Source organism: Pinus tabuliformis, chromosome Q (genome assembly GCF_031772625.1).
Source record: "Pinus tabuliformis cultivar Carrire ecotype Pingquan chromosome Q, CPIR1, whole genome shotgun sequence".
NCBI lineage: Eukaryota > Viridiplantae > Streptophyta > Pinopsida > Pinales > Pinaceae > Pinus > Pinus tabuliformis.
This window is the reverse complement of record NC_142296.1, coordinates 420,048,274-420,074,617: the sequence shown is the minus strand read 5'-3', so window position 1 is coordinate 420,074,617 and position 26,344 is coordinate 420,048,274. Positions and strand designations below refer to the sequence as shown.

The following is a 26,344-nucleotide window of genomic DNA, read 5'->3' as shown; positions in this document are numbered from 1 at the left end:
TAGCATGCATAGTACATACAAAATTCAAATACATGTCAATCTATTATCTATTTCTTATGCTTGGCCCTCTTGCCACCACGAGAAATGTCTAATTTTTTAGTCTTGTTGGAAAATCAGGATCTTTGTCATTAATATCACCCTCTAAGAATTAATATCCAGAGGTATCTTTGTCATTACCTCTGTATCTGTATAGGGATCTTTGTCATTAATATCACCCTTTAAGCACTAACATAAGATAGAACAAGCATAACATGTCAAGTCAAGATTTTGTTTGAGTGATGCGTACATTTTTAGGAGGGTCATGATACAGGAGTTCGACAACCAATGTCACTAACATCAAGGTACATAGAGGGATTGGTGCTCTTGATTAAATACGAGTTCCATACCCTAATACATGACAAAATTCAATGGAAACATTGCAATCCCCCAATCCTAAAATCCTGAAAAACTGATAAGTCTGCTGGATTTTGAATGAAATCTAAAATTCTACTTTCTCCATATGAAATCCAATGAGGTCGGAACCACTCTCAAACATCCTGAGTCATTTCATGGTAATGTTAAAAATTTAAGTAAAAGGATGAAAATGAAGATTAAGGAGAATGTCACTTTTACTTTAAGAATTTAAGAATTTAACATTACCATGAATAGCATATCAATACTAGGGCCTAGACTTGATCATTAAGCTGCCAAAACGCTTGCCAAATGAAAATATGCGTGGCTGTAATGACCAAATGCGGCCTTTTCATACCCGTGCAGGTCACTTTTGCCGCCTAACAAGTCCTGGAAAACAGGACACGCTGCCAAAATCGTGACACGCAGTCAGATTCGACGTGTCAAAATAGGACATGACGTGTCATGGTTTTTGGACACGAATCTTGAGAGAATCGTGTCAGACACGATGGATTCGGGATTCGTGGGGCCTATAGGATGAATCCAGTTATCTAGGTCATTAGTCATCAGTTTGTCAAATTTATAAACCCATTCTACAGCTTGTAATGTAAATGATCTTAATAAAACCATATGTATGTAACAATCTAGGTAAGCCTATTATTTTGATAAAAAATTTCATCCTATGAGGTTTTTCATCTCACTGATTCATCTTGTTTCTAAATGCAGATGATCGGCAAAGTTTTTCCCTCCAGCCTCACCCCAAAGTTAGGGTGGATTTTTGTTGATCAATGGTTGTCATTAATGTCAACCCAAGCAGCACCAGGGGCTACCTCGATCTTGCAAGGGAATTTTGACTTGACAACCCTTATTATTTTGCGTCAAAGATCTTCTCAATGGATTCTACTCATCGAGATGTTTCCGTTGATATATGGTACGCCTCCCAGTTCTTCACGGTTTGAGAGTTATTTGCGTTTGAAGTTAGTAACCCTAGTTAGTGGGCTAAAACCCTATGGGGTTGTTGCATGGCACTCATAATTGGTTGTGGTCATTGAATAGTCAATAATTAATAACATTTTTTTGCTCCTAAAATCTCTCCAACGTTCACTTGTTGAGGACCCTCTCAACACAAGACATTCATATAAATAATGACCCTCATATCCTCCTCTTGTAGGGATTTTGTGGCTTAAAACAGGTCATCGTGGCATTTGCGCTATAACTTTGTTTCTGTGAAGCTTCAAAAGATGCAATTAAAACCCATTTGAGCCGAAATCTTGATGAACCTCGTGATCGAATTTCAGATCTTGGTTTGCTATATTTTCGGAGATATGATCTGAGGAAGTTAGGGTTTTTGCAGGCTCCCAAATTCCATGTCAAACAGGTGATGTTGGGAAAATTGTCATAACTTTCTCTCTGAGCATTGGATTCAAATTTTGTAAATAGTCACAGAAATAGGATAGACTGTAGTTTGTTGAGTAGCATTTTCAGGGCCGAAGGTCGCAACAGTGACACGTGGCACTTCGTACAAGTTCGCTCTACTGAACCAAGCTATAATCAGGTCATTGTGGGAGATTGGGCATAACTCTTTCTTGAAGAATCCAATCTTGATTAGATCTGTGGGGTTGCAAAGAGGACTCAGAGTGCTACCACAGGAAGAATCTGAAATTACATAGATACAATAGATTCAATATCGAGCTCCTAGAAGGCAAGAAAAAGCATGCATTCAAGGATCACTGTAGTAAGGACCACACATCAACACTCAAGGGTAAATCTCCTACAACAAGGTATGTATGATTAAGTGTTTACATTTGAATTTTGAGTATCATCTCTGACATATGTTTTTGTAGGACAACGTAAGTATATACGATGCCTCGGTTATATCTCTATGTCTCTATATGTCACAATTAGTTTTTCGGATGTCCTATTCTTGATACTACACATTTTATGCTACATATTCTTGATGCTACACCTATTTTGCTATACCTAAATGATGTTGTAAGTTCATGTTACTTGTCTTGTAAGAGTTGATGGAATGGTCTCTATTGTTGTACTTAGAACTTGGTCCATCACAAGTCTAGGGTTTGTCATCAGTTTTTATTGTATATATCTTTAGGTCAGTTTTGGATATAGTCTTGCATAGAGTCTAGACCTATATCAAGAGTGGGAGTCTTTGTCTACTACTGCAACAAGTCAACAACAAAAGTGACAAGCACACTTCAGGTACGCATTGTAATTTTAATTTGTATTTATTTATTATTATGCACTTACATGTGTTTTGCAGGTAGAGGTAAGTTGAAGGGTATTTTGTTTGTTTTGGGATTGGTTTCGCCGGGCAAATTTTGCATGCAGGTAGAGAAGATTCAAGTACAACTTCAAGCAAGAATTCAAGAGCAGAAGTATCAAATCATAGGAAGCATTGTAGCGGGACATCCTTTGAAGACATGACAACCATCTGTATATTGTGAAGAAGTGTTAAGACCAAGAGTCATCATTGTAAAGTTGTAAAAGAGTCATTTGTAAAAGTGTCATCATTGGAAGAGCCATTATTGTAAAAGAGTCAATCTGCCTAGAGTGGAAAAGGCATTATTGGGAGGTAAAGGAGTCTCTGTTGGGATGATGTCATGGTTGGGTTGCAGGTCATAGTGTGATTGGGTGTTCGGTCAAAATCATTGTAAACCAACCATATTGTATCGTGGATCACTGTGCCTGGTACGAGAATGCACACTTGTCTCATTTCAGTGATTATAGGGTGGTAGGGAGGTGCTAGGCAGGTGCATGAAGTCACCTACAGGTTGGAGCCTGTGAACACTTCAGGGTGGTAGATTGGTCTAGGGTGTTGGGGCATCCATTCAATTGATTACTGAAGAAACTAAGGCAACACTTCAGGGTGGTAGATTGGTCTAGGGTGTTGGGGCATCCATTCAATTGATTACTGAAGAAACTAAGGCATTGGGGCGTCCTTCCAGTGGGAGCTGTAGAAGAATGCTTTTCTAGAATTCTAGGAAGTTGTTGCTTTCATTTTAGTTGGGGCTGAAGATTAAAGAATTTATTAGAAAAACATTCGGTGGTTTTTGACCTGGAGAGGGTTTTCCACCTAAAATTTTTGTGCCTCCTCTGTTCTTTTATTTACTGTCATTACTGCATAAACATTAATAATAATTGAAGATTAACTAATGCTTTGAAAAGATTTAAAAATGCTAATTGCTAAGGAATACTGATTCAACCCCCCTCTCAGTATTTTCCAATAGATTTTGTCGTCAAGATTTTAGGTGAGTTCTAATGTTATTGATAGCTAATTGATTAAATTATTTTATTACAAATCACTTGGTCTACCAGATCATATTGGGTCATAGAATTGGGTAAAATAATTGAGGGTTTATAACGAATGGGGTTTTCTCCTTTGAGGGTTGAAATGCAATTATCTTATGTTAATAATATTTTAGCCATGGTGCTAAAATATTAGAGAGTTAAAAAAAATATTAATCCCCTCATGTGTCAATTAATTAAATTTTCTGGTAAAAATAAATTAAAAATCTTAAGGCAGAAATTTAATTAATTAGAGTTTAAATTAAAGTCTTAGGGACATAAATTATCCAAATAAAAAATTCGTGGGTCCTAGAAAAATTAATTTTTGGAGGTCCTCAACTTAGGGAATATTGAAATTTTCAAAAAATTTTGGACCCTTAGGCCTTGGTGGTTAAGTCAAAGTGAATTTTTTGAGAAAATTAGCTCAAAAAAATTAATTTTGAGCTAATTAAAAATGAATTAAAGAGATTCGAAAATTCCTCAAAAATAAATATTTCGACAATGAAGATTAAAAGATAATCTAATCTTTATCAACGGTCGAGATTACCTTGATGGGGATCAAGCCAACTAGCTGTTTGGAGAATTTATCTATAAATTAGAGGTAATTTGTCTCATAAAAGATTTGATCTTTGAATCGTGTACTAGCTCTCAAAGCTCTCTTGTAATTTTTCTGGAATAATAATAACGCAAAAGTCTTTGGGGTTTTCATTGATGGTGGTGTTTCTCTCCTACTTCTTATGGTAATACTGTTCCTAATGCTCTGCTGAAGTATATTTTAGAAGTTGTTGATTATTAGCCTTTGTGGAATAACTTATTGCACATGTATCTTGCTTAGGTTATTGGATCTAAGATAGCATTTTAATTCAATTGAATTAACAGGTATCTCTAATTTTTGAGGATTATAGTGTTATTTTATATCTCTATCGATCTGACAACTTGATTTGAGTGTGCAAAGATCTTTTATATTTGAAAGCTTGGGCGTGAGGGGAAGTCCTCGGTTGGACCAACCAACTCCCAAGGCATAAGAACTGAAGAGTCTTCCTGATTAAATCCTGAGACTTATCTAACGAAGTTTCTCTTGCAGGGTTTCTTGGCTAGTGCCTCATTTAAAATTATTTATCTTTTATATATTGTGTTTAATTGATAGATTTGGCTAGGAAGAGCTTGATTCTACTGATCTGGGAGCGGAGTTGGACTCATACTCCTCAGATCCAGTAGATCTGTATTCTATTTGTATAGATCTAAAGGTTTTATTAAATAATTTTGTATATTCTAATCCTTGTTTGCAATTGGGGTTTTGGGTTCAAATTTTATTATTTTTGTACATGCTGGGTTTTGGGTATTTTATTTTTGTGCAGGAGAGGGTCTAAGCATCCTCAAGAGAAATATTGGGATCTCGAGATAGATCTAGACCTTGGAGGGCAAGATCTAATCTCAGATCTGTTTGCAGGGCTTGCAAGAGAAATATAATCCGACATAAAAATCATTTCAATTTTGCAAGAGAAATATAATCCGACATAAAAATCATTTCATTTTTTTTTTTTGAGTTTAAGATAAAAATATATTGTGAAGAGATCTTTTTTGTGTCTCTAGCCCTAGCTGAGGGTTTTTCATGCCCAACGTTAGCCTTTAAGGTTGAATGCTGCCCCTTCTTAACCCTACTTTAACTTTTGCCCTCTTTTTCCTAAGCGCAAGGCCTTCCTTGCCCTTCATTTCCCAGCGGCAACCCCTTATCTTCCTTGCTGTGGCCTCACGACAACCCTTCAAACCTCTTTGCGGCTCCCCTGTGTTGAAGAATCTTAGGGCATGCATATTAAGGTGATTCTTCTTTGACATGACAACAATTTGTGAAGTGTTTAAACAATTTATCATAGTTAGAAGTTCCATTCATTATCAGTGTACTTGATTACTTCATCAAACTGATAACAAAAACAGAAGAGACAAGAACACAAATGATTTGGCTTTCTGCTAGGACCAAAACCTCTCCTTCTTGGAGAGGAAAACCCATGCGTAAATAATTCTTATAGAGATTTTGTTGACGAATACCAAGACCATGACCCTTGACACAATCTGCCTCTTCAAGACCAAGCCTTCAATCCTTTTCGTGTCACTGCTAAGATCATTATCTTCGTTGTTCCATAGAGGTCATCACCATCGTGATCTCCATCACTGCTGCAACACCATGCTCTTCATTTCTGCTCAAGGTTGGTGAGAGCATTATACATCATGACTGTTCCTTGAGGCTGAGATGTTCTCTGTACCTTGAGATCATGACTGCACCTCACTGCACTGTAAGACCATGATCCCTGTCTCTTACCTCTGATGAGACTGATATTCTTTACCGTGGTGATCACTGCATATTGGAACATCATCTTATACTCCGAGTCACTGTTGTTCAAGATGTTTGTACAGTCATAAGGATGTCACCGAGATCTATATACCAAGACTACTATGGGAGATCCATCAACACAGTTCCTTTGTCCGAGATCTCCTTCATCCAACTGAGATCCTTATAAGTATGCCGAGATCATTAGCTATGCCATTGTGATATGTCTAGACAGATCCGAGTATTAATACAGAGATGCCGAGATGTAACCCTTGTTACTTCTTGCAATCCTGATCACTGTTTATAATATGCCGAGGCTGCAATAGATACATAGTCCTCTTCGTCCATCCGAGATCTATTCGTGTGAGATCACTACGTCATCAAATTCAGGTATGCTGAGATATTTAGCCCAGAACGTATAACGATGTTGCATTCTCTGAAACCAGGTCATGACTGCACCTAAAACCCTAGCCGAGGTGCAATCAGACCTTCATGCGGATCTCTGCTCCATACCTGATCGAAGTATGATAACATACCTTCATCCGAGACCTAAACTGTGAGCCTTTCCTTTGGTGAAGATTTCCTCTATGCCCATTCGAAAAATTCAGAAAGGAAATTGCGAGTTCTATGTTGTGTATTTTGCGGATATCTTAGCCACCTATTTATAGTGGTTTTGTGGGGACCCACCTATAGGTCCTCTAACTACTACTACACTCATTCAAATAAATTTCGCTAATTTTCATAACAAGGAAAATTTCAGGTTTATAAAACTTCATAAGCATGAACATAAATTAATTTAATCTACTACATGTATAACTTGTAACAATTTATCTGTAACATGTATAACTTGTAATAATTTACATAACTAAAATAAATGACTAATAATACCTATTCCAATAGCTTAGTTGAGATGCTCCGAATCTCCATGCTCCTCTTGACTACATGACTGGATTTGCCTCCCAGCCAACTAAGAAGTAATTCCTAGCCTAGGGAACCTCCACAGGTTCCCTAGCCCTCCGAGCGCACGTCCAACTAGTTGTAGTGTGTCCAAGTTTGATCTCCCTCCTCTTTTTCCACATCCCTTTTCCAAACTAAAACCAAGACCAAGGATCCCCCCTCCTTTCATCATCCTTCCCCTTTTATGCCTCGTCCTCCCATCCACCTCAACCACCTATCATTAATTTCATGACTACCCCGTCATCCTTTCATTTGACTTTTTTAACCATATCTTCTCCCAAGTGAATTTGAGAGGACATTTTGGGGATAAGATATGGATATTTAATTTGGAAATTAATTGGGGAGGACCATATCTTCTCCCAAGTAGATTTGAGAGGACATTTTGGGGATAAGATATGGATATTTAATTTGGAAATTAATTGGGGAAGACCATATCTTCTCCCAAATAGATTTGAGAGGACATTTTGGGGATATGGATATTTAAATTGGAATAATGGAAGGAGACCATTTCCTTTCCAAAATTAAATTTGAGAAGACAAGTTGGGAATTGAATAATAACAATAATAAAATTTATATCAGTAGATAAATTTACAATTTCATAAATGTAAATATATACCAATATTTCTTGATAATCATAAGTCAATATTTTCAGGTGAGTTAAACACTAATAAAATTTGCATGATAAGATTAAGTAGGGCATTACAGGTTTGCCCGCAAAACTGACCCGACATGTTGAGTGAACCGACGTGTCCTTATGTTGAGCCGACATGACATTTAAATATATATATTTAATTTATCTATGAAGCTGACATGATGTCCTTCTCATTGTTTTGCTTGCAATCTTCTTGTGATGACTTTTGGAGGCTTGAGCTTGGTCTTGGAGAGCTGCTCTAGGTTTGTACACATTTTACATAGGCTCACAAAAAGCTTTCATTACATGACATGACTCTTTGACAATTAATAAATCCTAAAGACATTAAGAAGAAGTCTTTGACCTAATTACATTTCTTGCTCATGAAACCCATGTAGCAAGATACAAAAATAATTTATTACATCAATTACAAAGATCATGTCATTATGAAGAGTCAAGACCGAACCTAGTAACACTTTCTTCAACACCCTGAGGCCTTATAACAGGCTTGTGCTACCTTTTTCTGCCTGCGGCAGCCCTGCTGTGGCCTCCAGGCAGCCTCTTGGTCCTCTGTCAGCCCTCGACCCCTCCATTTCCTTGCTGCTGCTCCGCTCCCCCTTCCTTTCCCCTACTCAGCACCCTTTTCCTCCCTTGCTCTTTAACGCAGGCCCTAATCCTGCCTCCTAAACCCTTATCACTCACAACCCTATATTTCCTCCGCTCCTCTCGGCCTTCTCCTCCTATATCCCTTGACTCTGCAGCTGCCCTTAATTTGCTTCCTCTTACTGCCTATAGCAGCCTTCAAGGCCTAACACAGGTCCGCATTACCCTTTTTTCTCCCTTACGCAACCCTTATTCCCCCATCCTATCCCTCCAACCTTCATTTTCCTTGCCACAGCTCCTTCCTCTTTTTCGACAGCCTCTATCTCCTTAATGCAGGCCTATTTTGGGCCTCTTTTCTCTACTGTTCGGGCTGCATTTGGCTTGGTTTCATCACTGTGGTGAGAAAGTAAATTTTCTGGGTTGATACATTGTCAAATTTTGCAGAGAAGTTTGGATAAAGACTTGTGCTTCAGGTGACACATCACTGGAGAATTTGGGCAAATAGTTTCAAGGCCTAGGGCCTTAGGTTTTGTTTCTTGAACTCTTGTCCTTCTCACTGTCTAATACATCAAGCTAAATAACTTCAAAACAGTGATATTAAACAAAAACATTAAAAACACAGATTACATACTGATACATTGCATAGACGTGAATTGGCATAAATCAATAATTTTTAATGACTGTTATAACAGAGATTTGCATCTTTCTAAGGAATAATTAATTGGGAACTGTTTGGCATATCTATTCACTGATTTGACAGTAATTAGATATTTGAAGTTTACTGCTGTCATAAGTATAATCTCTGAAAATCAGTGCTTTCGATTCACTAGTGAAGGTAAATTTTTGCATAGATTACATCAAAAAGTTTTGGTATGATCATTGGCATTGGAATCTAAGTCTAACACTTACTATTTTTTTTTGAGTTCCGGATTTAAATCTCACATCCTAAAGTGCAATTATTTCACATATTTGGTCAAGCAAATAGGTCTAAAGAGTTATTGGCATCTAGTGTTCTAAATTACTCAAAGATGTTCTTGTTTAAGTGAAAGATAATTATGTTGAGATTTAGATCTAATTTTCTCTAAGCTAAGTAACATTGAAAGTGATTTACTCCAATTGCATATCATTGAGTAATCTACGATAATTGATTGAGATCTAGTTTCATATTGGTCATCTCTTAGATATTTCCTTTTTTTGGAATTTCAAGTAATTGTCATTGGATTGTATATTGAGATTGGATAAGTATTCTATTGTGGATCTGTGGCAAATTGTGCATCTTTCAATTATCAAGTTGAGTGAGTTTCATTATATCTTGTTGGCACTTTCAAAGTTGGCTTTGTGACTGAGATTTTCCATTGAATCTTTATAAGTACTTAACGATATAACTCAGATTAAATTGTAATCTAAGTACTCCAAGGCATTAACATCTCACTTCAATAATCATCTTCTAATTTCACATTGCATTTGCATCCTAAGCTAGTCGTGCATATTAAAATTTACCTCCAAGCATAAGCTTGGTTGATAGAGAAATAGGAACACCTTTTCATCTTCTCTTGAGAAGTCTAGCTTTTCTAATATTTAAAACGGTGACCTTGCAATGATTAGAGCCACAGTATTTGTAGCACCGGAGACACTGGCTACGTTAGATTTCAAGGAGAGGGATCGTTAATCACACCCTTGTGTGCTTCACCTTGAATTCTCTTTGCCACTTACAATAGAGTTTAGGTTCAATATAGATAAAGATCAAAGGTCACACTTAAACTAGGCATTTAAAATAAAATCAACCAAGATTTCTGCGTTTCAAATAAGCCCTAGGAATTGCATTTCATATAGGATATTATGCATTAAAGCAGTGGTTGTCCATCCAGTACTTGGTCTTAAAATTTGTAATGCAAGAGTGTTGTCTCCATAGGGCACTAGTTTCAAATGTCTAAACTCAATCGAATCCTTAATATCTTGCTAAATCTAAACAAGTGCTAGGCCACTCAATTGTGTCTCTTGGACTAGTTGGTTCTTCACTCTATTTCCATAGGATCTACCCCCATAGCCTGCTTTTGAGAGACAACTTAAACGGAGAGGTTGGGGATTAGGGTGACAACCCCCGACCTGAGTCGTTGTCGTGGTGTCTATACATTTTGAGTGACAACAGGTACAATCAGTTGTAAAGTAGTTTGGCTCTATGAAATGTTTGATGGATTATTTTGATGACATGCTAGATTCGATTATGATGTCTTGTATTGATCAAAGCTGTTTGAAAATTGTCAAAGAACTGAGAAGGTGAAAGCACACTATGATGATGGAGCCCGAAAGCTACAAGTATATCTCCACTGACGAACAGGTAGCCGATACATTGATGAGGTTGCCTTTCATGTAAAAGGATGAGTATTTTTTAGATAAGATTGGACTTGTGGATATCTCCTCCCTAGTTGAGAGGGAGTGAGGGTGGACATCGTTTTCTCCACGTGTCACTTATTATGGCTAGGACTAACAACGGTAAGCCTAGTGCATGAACACTGGTAAGGAGAATGGTGGATTGGATAAGCATTAGGGACCGACAGTCTTGAAGATCTGTACTGTGACTAGGACTAACTACCATGAGTCAAGTACATTGATCTAAGATAAGAATGGTCCTGAGGACCGGCAATTTCCTTGTGACAATTGATTAGGAAATGGTCCTGTGAGGACATACCTTGGTGAACACCTGGGTGGGGTATGCGCCTTAAGAGGAAGTGGTGTCCAAATTAATGCCTCCCAACATTATGCTCTGATCTAGTGGAGAGATAGAGCTTACTTGTCAAGGTCTTGGTATTTTGACAATGTTGGTTATGATGATGTGATCATCATGATGCTTATGAATCCAGATCCTTTCTTATAGAAGTTCTTAACTTGAGAATATCCTGATAAGTCATTATGAGTACCTCCCTAGTTAAGAGGGAGTGTTGAAATTGTAACTAGGTCTGGTCTTCATAATTGTCATTTTAATTGTATCAAATTACGTTTCATGTAAAAACAAAAGAAGAAAAAGAAATTATTATTATCATTTTGTAGCATGTTCTTCATGCTTTATTTTTGGTCAAAAGAAAAAGTCAAAAAGGCATGTTTTTTGTGACCCTATGGAAAGAAGAAAATTTGAATTTTGTAAATGTCCTTTGCCCCTCCAAGTTGCCGTGTCGGCCCTCCAAGATGACAAGTCGGCCTGCCCAAAAGTCATGTCTTTTCGCATAAGGAAACAACTATATATTGGCATTGTTCCTCCACCATTTGACAAGTAAGTTTGGTCTTCTTCTGTTGAAGATAATTCAGATTCATGGCAAGGAATCTAAAAGCACTGTATTCTATCATATTAGATCAAGTTGTGGCACCTTCTATGAATGTGAGCTACAAGAAGACACCAGGTTCTGTGACAATGATGATGCATATTTTCTGTGATGATGATGATGCTGTGGTTCCTTGTGACATATCCCTCTCTAGTGATGGGAACATTGATGATATTGATGTGAGTTTCAGTAATAAGTCTCTCCTAGATGATACGGATATTCTATAGAACATTCTTGTGCTGATGCGAGTTCCTATAACAACTTTCTCTGTGATAAAGCAAGCACCTACTTGTTTGTGATGTGGTAGGGTTATGTTAACAGATTGGTTGAACATCTTGTTGATGAATCTTGAGAGTATTTGGAGGGTTGACTTGGCATTTAGATCACTGGTTGGTTGACTTGGATTTCTCTTGTTGATGAAGAATCTATAAGGAAAGGATTGACGGGTTTTCCCCTTGTGGGTTTTGCACTGGCCTTTGGCCTAATTTCTTGGGTCTTTTGTCTTTTGTGCATGATAATTGTATAATTGCTTGATGACCTAATGAATGAAGTAAAACCTAAGTCACATGACACGTCATTAGGGATCTCGTGTCTAGTATTTCGGGTGTCAGACACGACAAGACCCATAAAATGTGTCCGACACTTTTTTCAACGTGTCCTAAAATTAGGACACGTGTTTGGGCCATGTCGGACATGTGCCCTAATGTGTCTTGATTTTAGGACACGTGTCCCACTAAAATCCCAAAGTAAAAAGCATCGCGTCTTGATTTTTTTTCATTTTTTTGTCAATTTTGTGTCTGTTCATGAGGCGTTAGCCAACATGGATCTTAATGACCTAGTGCTAGAGCTAGTCACTTTTGATGATGAGTCTCTTGAGGGGTCATCCTCCACACCAACAAATGCAGCAAGAGATCTTGGATTGGGCATAGAGGAGGAGGATGGAGCAAAGTCAAATGGCAGTGGTAGTGATGGTGATTATGACATGGAGGAGGACCTGGACTATTGATAGAGTCATGACTAGTACCACTGACGAGCTATGATATTCCTACCTATTTTGTATCTACTCTATTTTGTATTTTCCAGTGGCATTCCCTCGGTATCTATGTAATACATTTTGATTTTGATGACTTAATGAAAAATATGCAATTTATGGTTTTAATATCTAAGTTCTACTTCTAAATTTCTAGTTTTATTTTATCAATCATGATATTTCTAAATTTATAGTTTCTTATGTGATTGAACAATTGTTAATAATATGAACAATGAACATCATTGATGTAGTAAATTAATAAACTAACTAGTTCTAAAATTGTAAATTGTAAATACTAAATTAGTAAATTAGTAAATAGATATCATTGTGATTCATATATGTAAATGTTCTAATTTCTTAGAAATATGGGGCAAGAACTATATTTCAGTATATTTTTTGTATATTTAACATGTCCCCCGTGTCCTGTTTCTGAGGTTGCTGTGTCTCGTGTCAAAAAAGTGGTAGGTAAAAAAATAACCAATAAGTAAGATGATGTTGTCAACAGAACTGCCATAATCCCAGATGACCAAGGGTATGAAAGGCAACATAATAGCAACCAACATATGATAAAAGGCTTGCTAAATTAAAAAACTTAGGAAACTTAAAAATTAATTGTGACAGCCGACAGGTCAAGACGATGTCAAACCGCAGGCCTGTGATCATTAATAACATGACAGTCGAATCCATCCACAGCAAAATCACGAATCTTCATCGACAACGGGTACATGAGCGTTCGTGGATAATGGGTGTGAAGGAAATGATGGGATCAATAATAGATAATGGTCCTTCGTGGTAGACAAACAGCATTGATGGCCAATAAGTCACTGACAATTGACTTACAATAACTCTAGGAGATCATTGATGTTTTGTGACAAAAGTTTGCCAGCTAGGTAAAATTTAATTAATTTAGTGAAATTTAGGCTTGGACTTATTCATAATTTTGTTAGAAATAATTCTTTATGATTATAGAGCTACGTACATTAATACTGTTGAAGAATCTAGGGCATGCATAATTACATTGATTCTTCGTTGCATGATAACAGTTTGTGAACTATTTAAACAATTTATCTTGATGTTTACTTCATTATTAGCATGTGTATGTTAACTTCATCAAACTGCTATAAAAAACAAAAGAGACAAAAACACAGATTTTTGGCTTTCTGCCAGGGCCAAAACCTCTCCTTCTTGGAGAGGAAAACCCATGCATAAAAGTTCTTCTTATAGAGGTTCCATTGACGAATACCAAGACCATGACCCTTGAGATATTCTGCCCCTCCAAGACCAAGACATCAATCCTCTTCTTTGCTGTTGCTGAGATCATCATTATCATTAATAAATTGCTGCTGCTCCTTCACTGAAATGATCCTGTTGCTTCTTCACCAACATCATCATTGCTAAACTCGCATTGAAGTCATTATTGCCGCAGCATAGAATAGTATCACCGAGATCATTGTCATTACATCTCTCCTGCACCTCGCTGCACTGAGATCATTACTGCACTTTGAGATGATAAGATTACTGACATATCACGATCCCATAACTACTGTGATTACGGTTATGTTAGGATCAGGACAGTGATCCTTGTCACTGCTCCTTATAACACGTCAAGACTTCATCATACAGAATCTAAATACTGTGATGAGTAATGAGACTGTAAGTCTCCTTCCACAGGTATGCCGAGGATCTTTTCATTAACATTGAAACCTTATTTCATCATAAGACTGTAATATATATAGGAGAGTGAGACACCGCTTGACATAATCTTTATTGAGCGCAGAAAGTAGATCTATCACTGCTGTCCGATCTATGTATGCCATGACTGCACCTCTATCATGCGAGATCAATCATCACTGTAATGCCTGAGATTGCACTACATAGAAATGCCGAGAATGTCCAGAACCCAAGCGAGTGCTGCATCTTTACACGAGATTATTCTGCTCCATTTAGCTGAGGTTATGACTGCACCTAAACCCGAACGAGGTGCAGTCAAACCCTAACTGCGGCTCTGTTCCTGCATGCGAAATTTCAGAGCAATCCGAAATTTTTTCTTGATCTTTATCGCTGACCCTAGATGGGTATTTATAGTGGTCACGTCCATACATTTGAGCTGACGTATACTTATGAACCGACATTTCCTTTAAACTTTTGTCAAGCCAACATGACATCCATTTATATATTTAATTCATTTTGGAGCCGACATAAGATTTCTTTGTTGTTTTGCTTGCAGATTTCAGTGAGCTTGCTTCTGAGGCATTGATCTTGGTCTTGGAGGGCTGTTACACAACTTTGAAGACTTGTACATATTTACATGAACTCATAAAGAGTTTCTACACACATGACATGACTCTTTGACATTTAAATAAATCCTAAAGACATCAAGAAGAAGTCTTTTACCTAGAGACACTTCTTGCTCATGAAACCCATGTAGCAAGATTACAAAACTAAATTATATCCTTTTATTACATCACATAGAAAGATCATGTCATTATGAAGACCGAACCTAGTTACACTTTCTTCAGCAAATACTTTCCACATAAATAGAAAAAGTTCCCATAAATATATAACAGGTTTTAGTCATGTTTGGTCTAAGTCCACAGTTATGCATCTCAAAATCGAATTGCAGGGAATATTTGCTGCATCTCAAATTTTAAAATGAAATGGGTACTAGAGGGAATACCATGAATTGCCATATGAACTCTTGCAGAGAACTGAATGAAAATCAGACGGTTGCAATATTATACTTGGCAGCTTTTGTTCTCTTGTTCAACATTTAGAAGGCATATCATGTTGTATAAGGTTGTGTTTATATTGGAAATGTTTAGCAATGTAAAAGAAGAAAAAAACTCCGTGATTTCTATGGGTGTTTTCCAAATTCATTGTAGCATAGGTAACCTGCATTGAGTCAACTGAACTTTATTTTGTAGCATCATTCTCCTCAAGGAATGTTCCATTCCCTCTATGAATGAGTTGTAACTGCAGACCATGCCATGCTGCAGCCGTGATTTTGTAAACCCCATTGAAACTCATCATAATGTCTCAAATTATCAGTCATTTCAAGGGAGATTTTAAAAAAGGTCAGTACAGGAGCAGATGAGCTCTAGGAAATCTTGCATTGAGAAGTCATCTGATTCCACTTCCAATGGAATGTGTGTCATTCTTAATCACTTCCAAATCCGTGCCAGAGAAATGTTACCTTGTTTGTGTCATTTAATGTGGAATGGTAGTACAGGCACTGAAGAAGCTGTGTAATAATCTTTTATTTCTAGTTTTCTTGTAATCTGTAACTGATTTACTCTTTAGTCCAATTGACCTATCTTTTAGTCACGCATGGACATTAATAAAAAAAAATTGTAATCTTACTGAAGAAGTTGGCCTAGAAGGGTTAAACCTTAACTATAATATCTATAACTTGGACTCGGCAGGGACTGTTACTTTTTTCTAGGGCTTTGTTGTGAGGATGATACGGAGTGTGGCTTTACAATTGGTCCTATATTGGCATCAGGATTTTTTGTTATCTTACTGAACAAGTTGGCCGACTAGAGTTAAACTTTACTATATTCTCTGTAACTTGGTATTGACAGTAGGTTTTACACTTTTCTAGGACTTTGTCGTCAGGAATGACATGGGGTGTGGCTCTACAATTGGTCCTATATTGGCAGCAGGAGTTGGTATTCGCACTGTGGATTGTGGCATTCCCCAACTTTCCATGCATAGGTAATTTTCTTTTTCTTTCTTATTCTTCAAAGGTTGAAACTCAGTCTGAAGTTTGCTTTGTACTGCTTGTAATGCATGAAGTTAGATTTATATGTGAATACAACTTGATATTTGTAGACACATCATTGGTGCCAATTGAAATTTGACATGATTTATTGAAACATATCTTGAAGAAAAATTCTTTGATAGTTTGAACTTTTGTTTTGTAATATTTGCCAAATGCGGTAGGTCTCAAATCTGTGAGTATTTTCATAGTCTCATTTACGTATAGAAAATACAGTGACAATATATTTTTTACCCGTGTTCACAAGAACCATGTTTAAAAAAACGTTAATAGGCAAACCTAGCTCACGAATAAAATATTTAGAAGATTTGGATTGTAAAGCTATCCATAAGGACAATATATATATATATATATATATATATATTGTTTGTGTAAAATAGTATGATGATAGTACAATGGGGCTTCGTATATATACCTAAGCGGAGTTCCCTTTCATTAATAGTTATGTCTATTAGAAAATGTAACTAGGTTCGGTCTTCATAATTGTATTTGTACTTGTATCAATGTAAATTTTATGAAAAAGAAACGAAAAGAGAAAAAAAAAATTATTATTATTATTATTTTTCTAGATAAGCATGTTCTTCATGCTTCTAGGGCTTCTAGAGTCAATAAGAAATTTTTCATGGGTCGGGCAATTTGTAATCAAAAGAAAATATTATTTTTGAGTCTAGAAGAGTCTATTTGACCCCCAAGACCAAGTTGGCCCTACCAAGAGAAGTCGGCCTAGAGGAGGCCTAATTCGACCACATGGAAGGCTATAAAAGGAAGAGACTTCGATCTCATTTGGACACACTCACTCACAAGTTTGATCTCCAAGCAAGAGAAGCAGAATCAAGTGTGAAGGTCAAGAAGAAGAAGAGAAAGGAAAGCAAGAAGAAGGATTTTTGTTTTTGACATCTTTAGCTCACACGTGTGAAGATTTTGGGGCATCCATACGAGATGCAGGGCTGAAAATCTCTAAAACTATAGGTTCAAAATTCTGTGAAGCTACAGGGTCAAAGTTGCAATGAAGCTGGGCCGAAATTTTGAAGTTGGGCAAGTTTTGAAGTTGTTGACCTTGTGAATTTTGACTTGTTTGAGGAAGAATTTTTCTGGGTTTTCCCCTTGGAGGGGTTTGCCCTAGCTTGGAGCCTATATCTTGTGTTCTTTTTTATTCTTGTGATCTTCATGTATTTTATGGTTTTGGTAATTGCTTGATGAAGGAGATATAACAAATTAATTAAACACCAACAAATCTCACAAGTAATTATCAAGAGGAATCAAACCCTAATCTGCAAACCCCTTGAATTCTCATCAATGTCCTTTGAGACTGCCCTTTTATTATACTAATTATTACTTATTACTTATTATTTAATGTTATTTATATTTTATATTCATTACATTGCCTTCCCATTAAGAAATGCTTTGTCCTCAAAGCATGTTTATGAAAAGGCTTGATATCTTCTTCTCTACCTTGTAATGTCTTCACATCTTTCACTGTTCTTGGAGCTGTTATAATTGATGATACAAGATGCTATGAACCTTTGAGTACTAAACAAAATTATCAAATTGTACAATGACCTAACCATCCCAATTCAATATTTTGTGGAATTTTGCACCTATTTGACACATCAGATGAATTGTTATTATAAGGTTTGATTGCATTGCCATCAATATTTTTCGGAAGAGAAGTTAGTTGTTTCTTCCTTGAGTGATATCGATACATTGAATGGTTAAGGTTTTTGTTGTTATTATGTGAATGTTGATAAGGAGTTCTTTTAATACGATTTTCCCTTATCATGCTTGTAACATTTTCTCAGTTGAGTTCAATTATATGATTTTCTTCACACACAAATATTGCTTGGTTGATCGTTGGATCTTCATTTGGAATTCCCACCATTTGTACGACAACATTTGAGTATGTTTTGACTTCAATTACATTGACATCTTTGTGAACCACGAGATTAGTGGGATTTGTGTTTGTTCTCTTATCCACAATTTGGACTTTTTTACCTGAATACTTTGATGCTTCCATCTAGAAAAGTTGTTCTATTCTGTTTTCCAATGATTGCCTACCATTATTAAGCTTCTTAATTTGCATAGCCAGATTTTAGTTATGGTTCCTCAAATGTAAAAAAATTTCAGCTTTTGATTCGTCGACTTTATTTTTAATGTTTGACCTTCAAGTTTCTCACTTTTTGATGTTCTGATTTCTTCTAGCAATTTTGATTAAACTTTTCAAGTAAGAATTTTCTTCCTCTGTTTTTTTTTGGTCAAATAAGAGTGGAGCCTTCTATTAATCGCAAGAAAAGTTACATATGTTACATGGCTTTACAAATGTAAGGACCATCAAGGGCTAACCCTATGAAGAGTAACCAACTACACAACTCGAAATAAACCCGAAACCCTCAACCTAAGGCTTACAATTTAAGTCACCATCCATGAACCAACCCGATGGCCATTCGATGGGACCCCTAGTGATGGTTTTTATCAACTTTATGGATCCGACAAGGTAAATAAACTATCAAAGTGTAAAACTATGGGTTCGTTTTTGGACCTTTCGATCAAGCTCCCTTGAGATCCGACGGTCATGAACACTATTGCCTCGGCAACATGCGCCCCTTTTTCCTGGTTCATGGACCTGATAAGGATTGTGAGCCATCATTTTATAAATGTTCGGGTCCAGATTGTAACTTAAGCTCCAATCACTTTTAGAACCCGAGAACCACACGATTGAACCCTTGTTGATCTGACGGTCTTCTGAGATATCGGAACGGAAACCTGCATGTCCTTTACCTTCTTTTTGGACCCGATGGAGATTATAATCCACTAATCTAAAAAACTTCGGGTCCACTTGAGTAGTTAACCTTCGATTACTTATCCACCCAATGGCCATTCGATGATGAAGGCTATCAAGATCTGTGGTCGGCGACCTTCTAAGAGGCCTACTGTTTACCAAGTGCCTCTCCCTTGTAGAAAGCTCTGTTTTAAGCATTTTTCTTCTTCTTTTTCTCGGTGGATCAACGATTAAGAAAGACTTACTCTGCCGCTTTCTCTTGCTTCCCCTAGTCTTCCTTCTTCTTCATTCCTAATAGTTTGGAAGCTTTCCATGTCTTTGGCCGCCTGTCTTTGACAATCCTCACACAATTTCCCAAGGGTGTCGAATCCCAAGAAAACTTGCTGTAACTTTCCTTGCATAACACTCCTTCATTCGCCAGACGATCAACGAGCATATTGGCTTTTCTTCGCACATGAACAAAGATGGCCGTTCTCAGGGATTGTAGGTGGGAATGAATGCGCTGAAAGACCTGCAAAAGCTGCCACTATTTTGAAACTTCTCCAAATGCTATGTTGCGGGGGAGCACCCCCCCTCCCCCCCTCGAATCCGCTCCCGAATCTCACTCTGGGCGGAGCGGCCCGGGAGCGCGCTCCCTCAAAAAAATTTGCGCTCCCTGGTCTGTTCGGAATCGACTTAGGGAGCGATCGCTCCGGCGCACCCAGAGCCATTTTTAACGCCTGGGAGTGATCGGGGAACGATCGCTCCCCAATCGCTCCCGGGCATTAAAAATCGCTCCGGGAGCGATTCGCGCGGGGCCGAGAGCGGGTCGGCGGAAAAAAATTCCGCGGACCCAAAAAAAATTAAATTTAAAAAAAAAATTTGGTTTTAAAAGGCCAATGGGCCAAAAAAATATTCATTGTTACTTCATTGAGCTTGAGTTTGGAGCTGGAGCAAGAGCAAAGGAGCGAGGAGCAAGTGCTGAGGAGCGAGGAGCAAGTGCCAAGGAGCGAGGAGCAAGCCTGCAGAGGTAAGTAACTTAGTAATTTAGTTAGTTTAGCTGGTTAGGTAGTAATTTAGTTAATTTAATTTAGCTTATTGAGTTTAAAAATCATGTATTTAAATTAAATTAATAAATTAAATTAATTAATCCCAATAATTTAAATTAATTTGTAGATTCAAGAATAAAAACCCTACAAACATCAAACACCATGGACCTGGCTATATTTCTTGGCATTTTCCTCTTCCTGGTCCCTTTTATGGTTATTATGGTGCTGGAGAGTAGGAAACGGAGGGGGCAGCCTCAAACTGAAGAGGGGGATGAAGAAGCCGGAGAAAGTCAAATGGGTGAAAACCCCGGTGAGGAGGAGCTGGAGGAGGGTGAGCATGACCCTCAAAAAACTAAACAAGACCAAACTCCATTGTGGAAATATGTTAACAGGGCTGAAACAGGGAGAGGGGGTGGAACCACTAAATTTCATTGCCCCCATTGCAACACTGATTACACAGGTTCATACACCCATGCTAGAAGACACCTCTGCGGGAAAAGGCCATGGGATGGAGAGAAACAAATAGGAATCAAAACTTGTACAGCGGTGTCAGCAGCGAAGAGAGCCAAATACATAAGGGAAGAGGAGGAAGCCCAATATAGAACAAAAAAATCAAGGGGTTTCTTTGAACCAAGCTCACAATCACAAAGAACTCCTTCAGCATCCTCCCAAGGCAGTGGATATGGACATGGAGGCATAGGGTCATCATCTTTAAGGCGTAGAACCATATTAGATTTCCTTGATGAGGGGTGTAGGAATGATGTGGATTCAAAATTTTACAGGTTTCTCTATGCATGTGGGATACCATTCAATGTTCTTCGCTCACCTTATTGGCACGAAATGGTTTTTGCCATAAATGATGCCCCTAAAGGATACAAGAGCCCTGGGTATGACAAGGCAAGAACCGTTGGCCTTGATCATGAAAAAGCAAAAATATCACATTCTTTGAATAAAATGACAAGTTCTTGGACTGACCATGGGGTGTCCATTGTATCTGATGGATGGACAAATGTAAAAGGCAAGCCATTGATAAGTGTTCTTGCTGTGTCTGTTAGTGGTCCCATCTTTCTAGCTGCACATGATTACTCAGACAAGTTCAAGACCGCCATCAACATTGCAGAAGCATTACTTGAAACAATTGAGCGTATTGGCCCATACAATGTCATCCAAGTCATTACTGATAATGCTCCTAATTGTAAGGCAGCGGGAGCAATTATTGAGGATAAATACCCCAACATATTTTGGTTTGGATGTTTGGTTCACACATTGAACCTTGTGTTGCATGATATTGTCAAAAACAAAAATGAACAATACCAATGGATTGGTAATTTGTACAAGAAAGGCAAACAAATGATAAAATTTATTACAAATCATAGCAATACCCATAGCCTTTTCCGCAGTCACTCGAGATTGGAGTTGCTGAAGATTGCGAAGACTAGATTTGGTAGCTATTACCTCACCTTCAGGCGCCTTTTGAAGGTAAGAGAGGCATTAGCTAGCATGGTATCAAGTCCACATTGGCAGGTGTTAAAGGAAAGGGCTACAAATGTAGCTGACATGGCAGGTTTTGAAATGGTGGAGGAGGCCGCTCTTGATGGGCAGTTTTGGACAAGTGTGAGGCAGGTATTGGATTTCACCAAGCCAATTTATCACATGATTCGGTTTGCAGATACAGACAAACCAGTGATTGGCGAGGTGTATGAGCAAATGGATACCATGTTGGGGGAAATGAAAGACATTGTTCATAATAGAGATCCCAACTTGTACAAACTGATTCATGATTGTGTGTGTGAACGGTGGAATAGACTTAACCTTCCACTACATTGCTTGGCGTATATCCTTACACCAAAATACTACTCTACATCTTGGTTGGGCCAACCTGCAGCAGGGGGTGGGGTTAGGACCAAACCCCATTTAGATTCAGAGGTAACTAAAGGATATTTGGAAGCATTAGAAAAGTTGGTACCTGACAGGGAGGAATGTGCAGCTGTGCGCCTTGAAATAGGCAGATACTTCAGTGGCACTGGTTTGTATGGTAACTTCCATGCAATGGATGACAAAGATAAATTTGAATCTCTCACATGGTGGGAAACATATGGCGGCCACGGACTTTTGCCAAAATTGGCAAAAAAAGTTCTTTCACAGGTTGTAAATTCTTCTTCTGCAGAGAGGTGTTGGAGCACCTACAACTATATACATAATGTGAAAAGAAACAGACTCAATGAAAACCGAGCAGAAAGCTTGGTTTATGTGCACTACAACTTGAGGTTGTTGAGTCATTACTGTGATCGGGCTAATGAGGATCCCACATATAAAATTTGGGACAATCACCCAGAGGATGACAATTTGGAGGATGGCATTGTACATATTGAAGAACTAGAAGAGGAACTTGTAAGGGATGAAAATGAAGCAGCTGCAGCAGCCATGCCACCTCCACCTCCACCTCCACCATCCAGTAGCAGTGCTCGAGGTCCGAGTTTTGTTCCTTTGCTGTCGCCACCTCCATCTACACCCTCACGTGGAGGTTCTAGTTCTGGTCGTCGGTCTGTGCGGGAGACTCCTATAAGACCACCATGACTTGCTTATACTCCTGGAGACTCTCGTGGCAAGGGCCACATGTAGATTTACAGTTTACTTGTCTTTTTTAGTTTCTATTAGACTTTAGTTTTCATAACTGTTGAGTTTTGAGTCCTTGACTCTTGACTCTTGACTCTTTCATATCATAATGATATTTTTTGTAAACATTATATCACTGTGACAATGAAAATTTGAAGTTTGAAGTTGGGCCTTGGCAATTATAACTCATTGGTAATGATTGTGAATTATGAATATGATGCTTTGTGAAAGACTAAAGTTGTTTCATTTCATCTCATTATTCATGTTTCATTTTATAAATTTTTAACATTTCATATCATGTTAACAGTTAGAAGTTAGGACTTAGAAATATCTTCGATATTACTTCTTGTAATGGTTAAACTTAGCTTACAAGTACAACTTTGGTGATCAATGATGATAAATGTTATTGAATTTTCAATTCTGGAAGCTTGAAGTTGAAACTTTAAGATTGAATTTGATGAATCATGATTTATAAGACTCAATATGTTGCAATTGTAATATGTATTTTACTAACTTGTGGACATGGTTGATGATGATTATAATTTCTAGATGATTGATGTGATATGGTTCAATGATCAATCTATGTTTTTTATGTCTAATTCATCATTCTACATGTTTTTGTTGACATATATGTATCAAAAATTAAAAAATATAAAAAATATATATATTTTTAAAAAATCGCTCCTGGATTTGCTCCCAAACCGGGAGATTCAGAGTCTGCTTCAATGATGACATTATGAGAATTCGACTCAATTAGTATTTCTAGGCATTGCTCTAAGGCCATGAGCTCCGCCATGTTATTTGTGGCTGTCCCCAAATGACTGTGAAAGATGTCCTTTATGCACCCTTGCTCATCTCTGATGACCCCGCCAAAACCAACCATCCCTGGGTTACCTTTGGAAGCTCCATCTATGTTAATTTTAAAGAAACCATGAGGAGAAGGTTGCCAAAAGTCTTTACCATCGTTTATCTGGCTCACATCCTTATGTATGCTCTGGGGAACTAGCAAATGGAGACCCAACTGCAGCAGTATATGAGCGTCCTGGGGCAGAGTCGGGTTCTCAGGAGGTCCCCCTAACATGGCACCAACAATGTCTTTGAGCTGTCTTAATATTTGTGCAATAGTGTTCTGGGTTGATCCAGTTTTGTTCTTGAAAATCCTGGCATTGCGTTCTTTCCATACATCCCAGATTAAGAAGCCTGGAACCAGAGTCCAAGCTTTGTTGATGATCTCATTGTCTGAGAAGTCTTTTCTCCAATTCTTCAAAGTGTTGGTAATGATGAGGCCGTCCCTGTCAGTTTGTTTGAAGACTAAGGCCACCCAATCCCACAAGATGGAGGTGAATGGGCAGAGGTTGAGTAAGTGTTCCATCGTCTCCTCTTGTGAACCACATAGATAGCATTTGGATGGGCCAACAAAACCTTTCTTCAGAAGATTTTCCCACATTAGAATTTTCTTATGTTGAACCAACCACATAAACAACATTATTTTCATCCAATGCGGCTTCTGCCAAAGGTCCTTCCATACCTTATTAGGGTTTTGATAATCACACCCTAGGGCTATTCGTTTGGCTTCTTTGAGGTTAAAGTTACCTTCTGTGTTTCTACCCCATCTTAGTTGGTCAGACGAGGATGATACCAAAATCTTCCTCTATTCCAAGTCCATAGCAAGAGAGTCTGCCTGAGATTTTAAAGGGCTTTCTTCCCTGTAGCCTAGATCCTTCCATATTCTCCATTTGCCGTTGTTCCTTACCTAATCCCAGAAGTCACTTACCATGCATAAACCTTTGTTTTCAGTGTCATTCTTGAGATCGGTTAGTTCTTCCCTAAACAGGTTTGGTTCTTGCTACCAGTTGTCCTCCCAAAATCTTGCCAGGTTCCCAGCTCAGATCTCCCAGAAGCTGTACTGTTGGACAATGCCTCTATTTTCCCAAGCAAGACTCCAAATGTGGGAGCCCCTGATAAGCCCAGACATTCGAATATGATCCCTCTCTTGCCAATTATTTGCATATTTCTGTTTCCAAAGCTTGGCCCATGGGGTCGCCGATTCCTTTAGCCATTGCCACCAAAGATTTGCACCTGAAACTCTGCTGAGGGTTTCTGGGTCATGAAGCCCCAAACCTCCATGGGCCTTAGGTTTGCAGAGCTTGTACCAAGCTACCAAAGCCCATTTCTTTTTCTCTTCCCCTTTGCCCCAAAGAAAATCTCTTTGAATGTTCCTAATCTGTTGCAAAACTCCTTTAGGAGCAGGAAGAGCTGACATCATGAAAATGGGTATGGCCTGCAGGACAGCTTTTGTGAGCACCAATGTTGCACGAAGCGGAAGCGAAGCAGAAGCGTTTTTTGGAAGTGGGGATGCCGAAGCGTCATTTTCGAAAAATCTAGGAAGCGAAGCGTCCGCGGAAGCGTCTGCTATATATATATATTTTATATTTTTTTGCATTTATACTCAAAACAAACATCCCAAATACCAAATTAATTGTAGAAGACATGAAAACATGCATATTTTTGCATAAATCAAGATAGATATGGCATCCATTGTACATTAATGATTAATTATTCGAGCATCAACCATTTAGAATCTAGATTCTTCTCCTCTTGTCTAGCCTTTGCCTCTACCTCGATTGTCTAGGGATATTAGTCAACATTGCCCAATTTTGATCAAACTACCTAACTCAAGACTTAAAATATGGTAGAAAAAGCTTAAGATGCTTGATCGATGATTTTGACTTGATTGAAAGGTAATTTTTTGCTAAGGGCGTGCCACGTGACAAAGGAGTTCAACAATTAACACCACCAACACTAGGTACATATAGGGCTTGGTGCTCTTGATTAAATGCTAATCACATACCTTAATACTTGATATAATCTAATGAAATGCCACAATCCCCTTGATCCTGAATTCCTGAAAACTATTAAGTCTGCTGAATTTTGAATAGGATATGAAATTCTATTTTCTCCATATGAAGTCCAATGAGGCTGGAACCACTCTCAAACATCCTGAGTCATTTCATGGTAATGTTAAAAATTTAAGTAAAAGGATGAAAATGAAAAATAAAGGAGAATATCACTTTTACTTTAAGAATTTAACATTACCATGAGGGAGCATATGCTATATTTATTTATTTTTTTGCCTTCATTCGTCACCCTAACCCAAGGTGGACCCACCCCCAACAAGCAAACTCACCAAAAATAAAAATAAAAATTGAAAAAAACACGATTTTCTAAACGCTTTTCCGGAAGCTTTTCCAGAAGCGTACGGAAGCGTATGCTTCCCCCTCCGAAGCGCCACGCTTCTGACGCCCGAAGCATCGTACGAAGCGCGCTTCGGAAGCGCCACGCTTCCAAAAAGTCCAGGAAGCGGTAAAAAATGCAGAAGCGGCGCTTCCGACCAAGCTTCCTAGGCACTTCCGTACAGGATGCGCTTCGGGGCTTGGAACCGTGGGGGGGCGGTGCTTCGTGCAACACTGGGGAGCACAAGGCGCCCTGCAAGATTCAAGGATCTGCATGTCCATTTCCTGAACCTATCCTGAAGTTTGTTAATGACCGACTCCCACACTCCCCTGCTTAGAGGTTTGTCTGTAAGGGG

At 38.1% G+C, this 26,344-nt stretch overlaps 1 protein-coding gene across 4 annotated transcripts in view; it reads left to right on the top strand.

Moving 5' to 3' along the window:
- Positions 1–26,344, top strand: part of LOC149219992 (putative aspartyl aminopeptidase) — a 371,039-nt gene that overhangs the window by 272,388 nt on the left and 72,307 nt on the right. For 3 of the 4 annotated variants that reach the window (XM_089384594.1, XM_089384596.1, XM_089384595.1), the window contains exon 9: positions 16,159–16,271. The exons of the other annotated variant lie outside the window; for it this stretch is intronic. In XM_089384594.1, the coding sequence (XP_089240720.1) occupies positions 16,159–16,271 (113 nt within the window). The remainder of the gene's footprint in view (positions 1–16,158; positions 16,272–26,344) is intronic. 4 annotated transcript variants of the gene reach the window in all.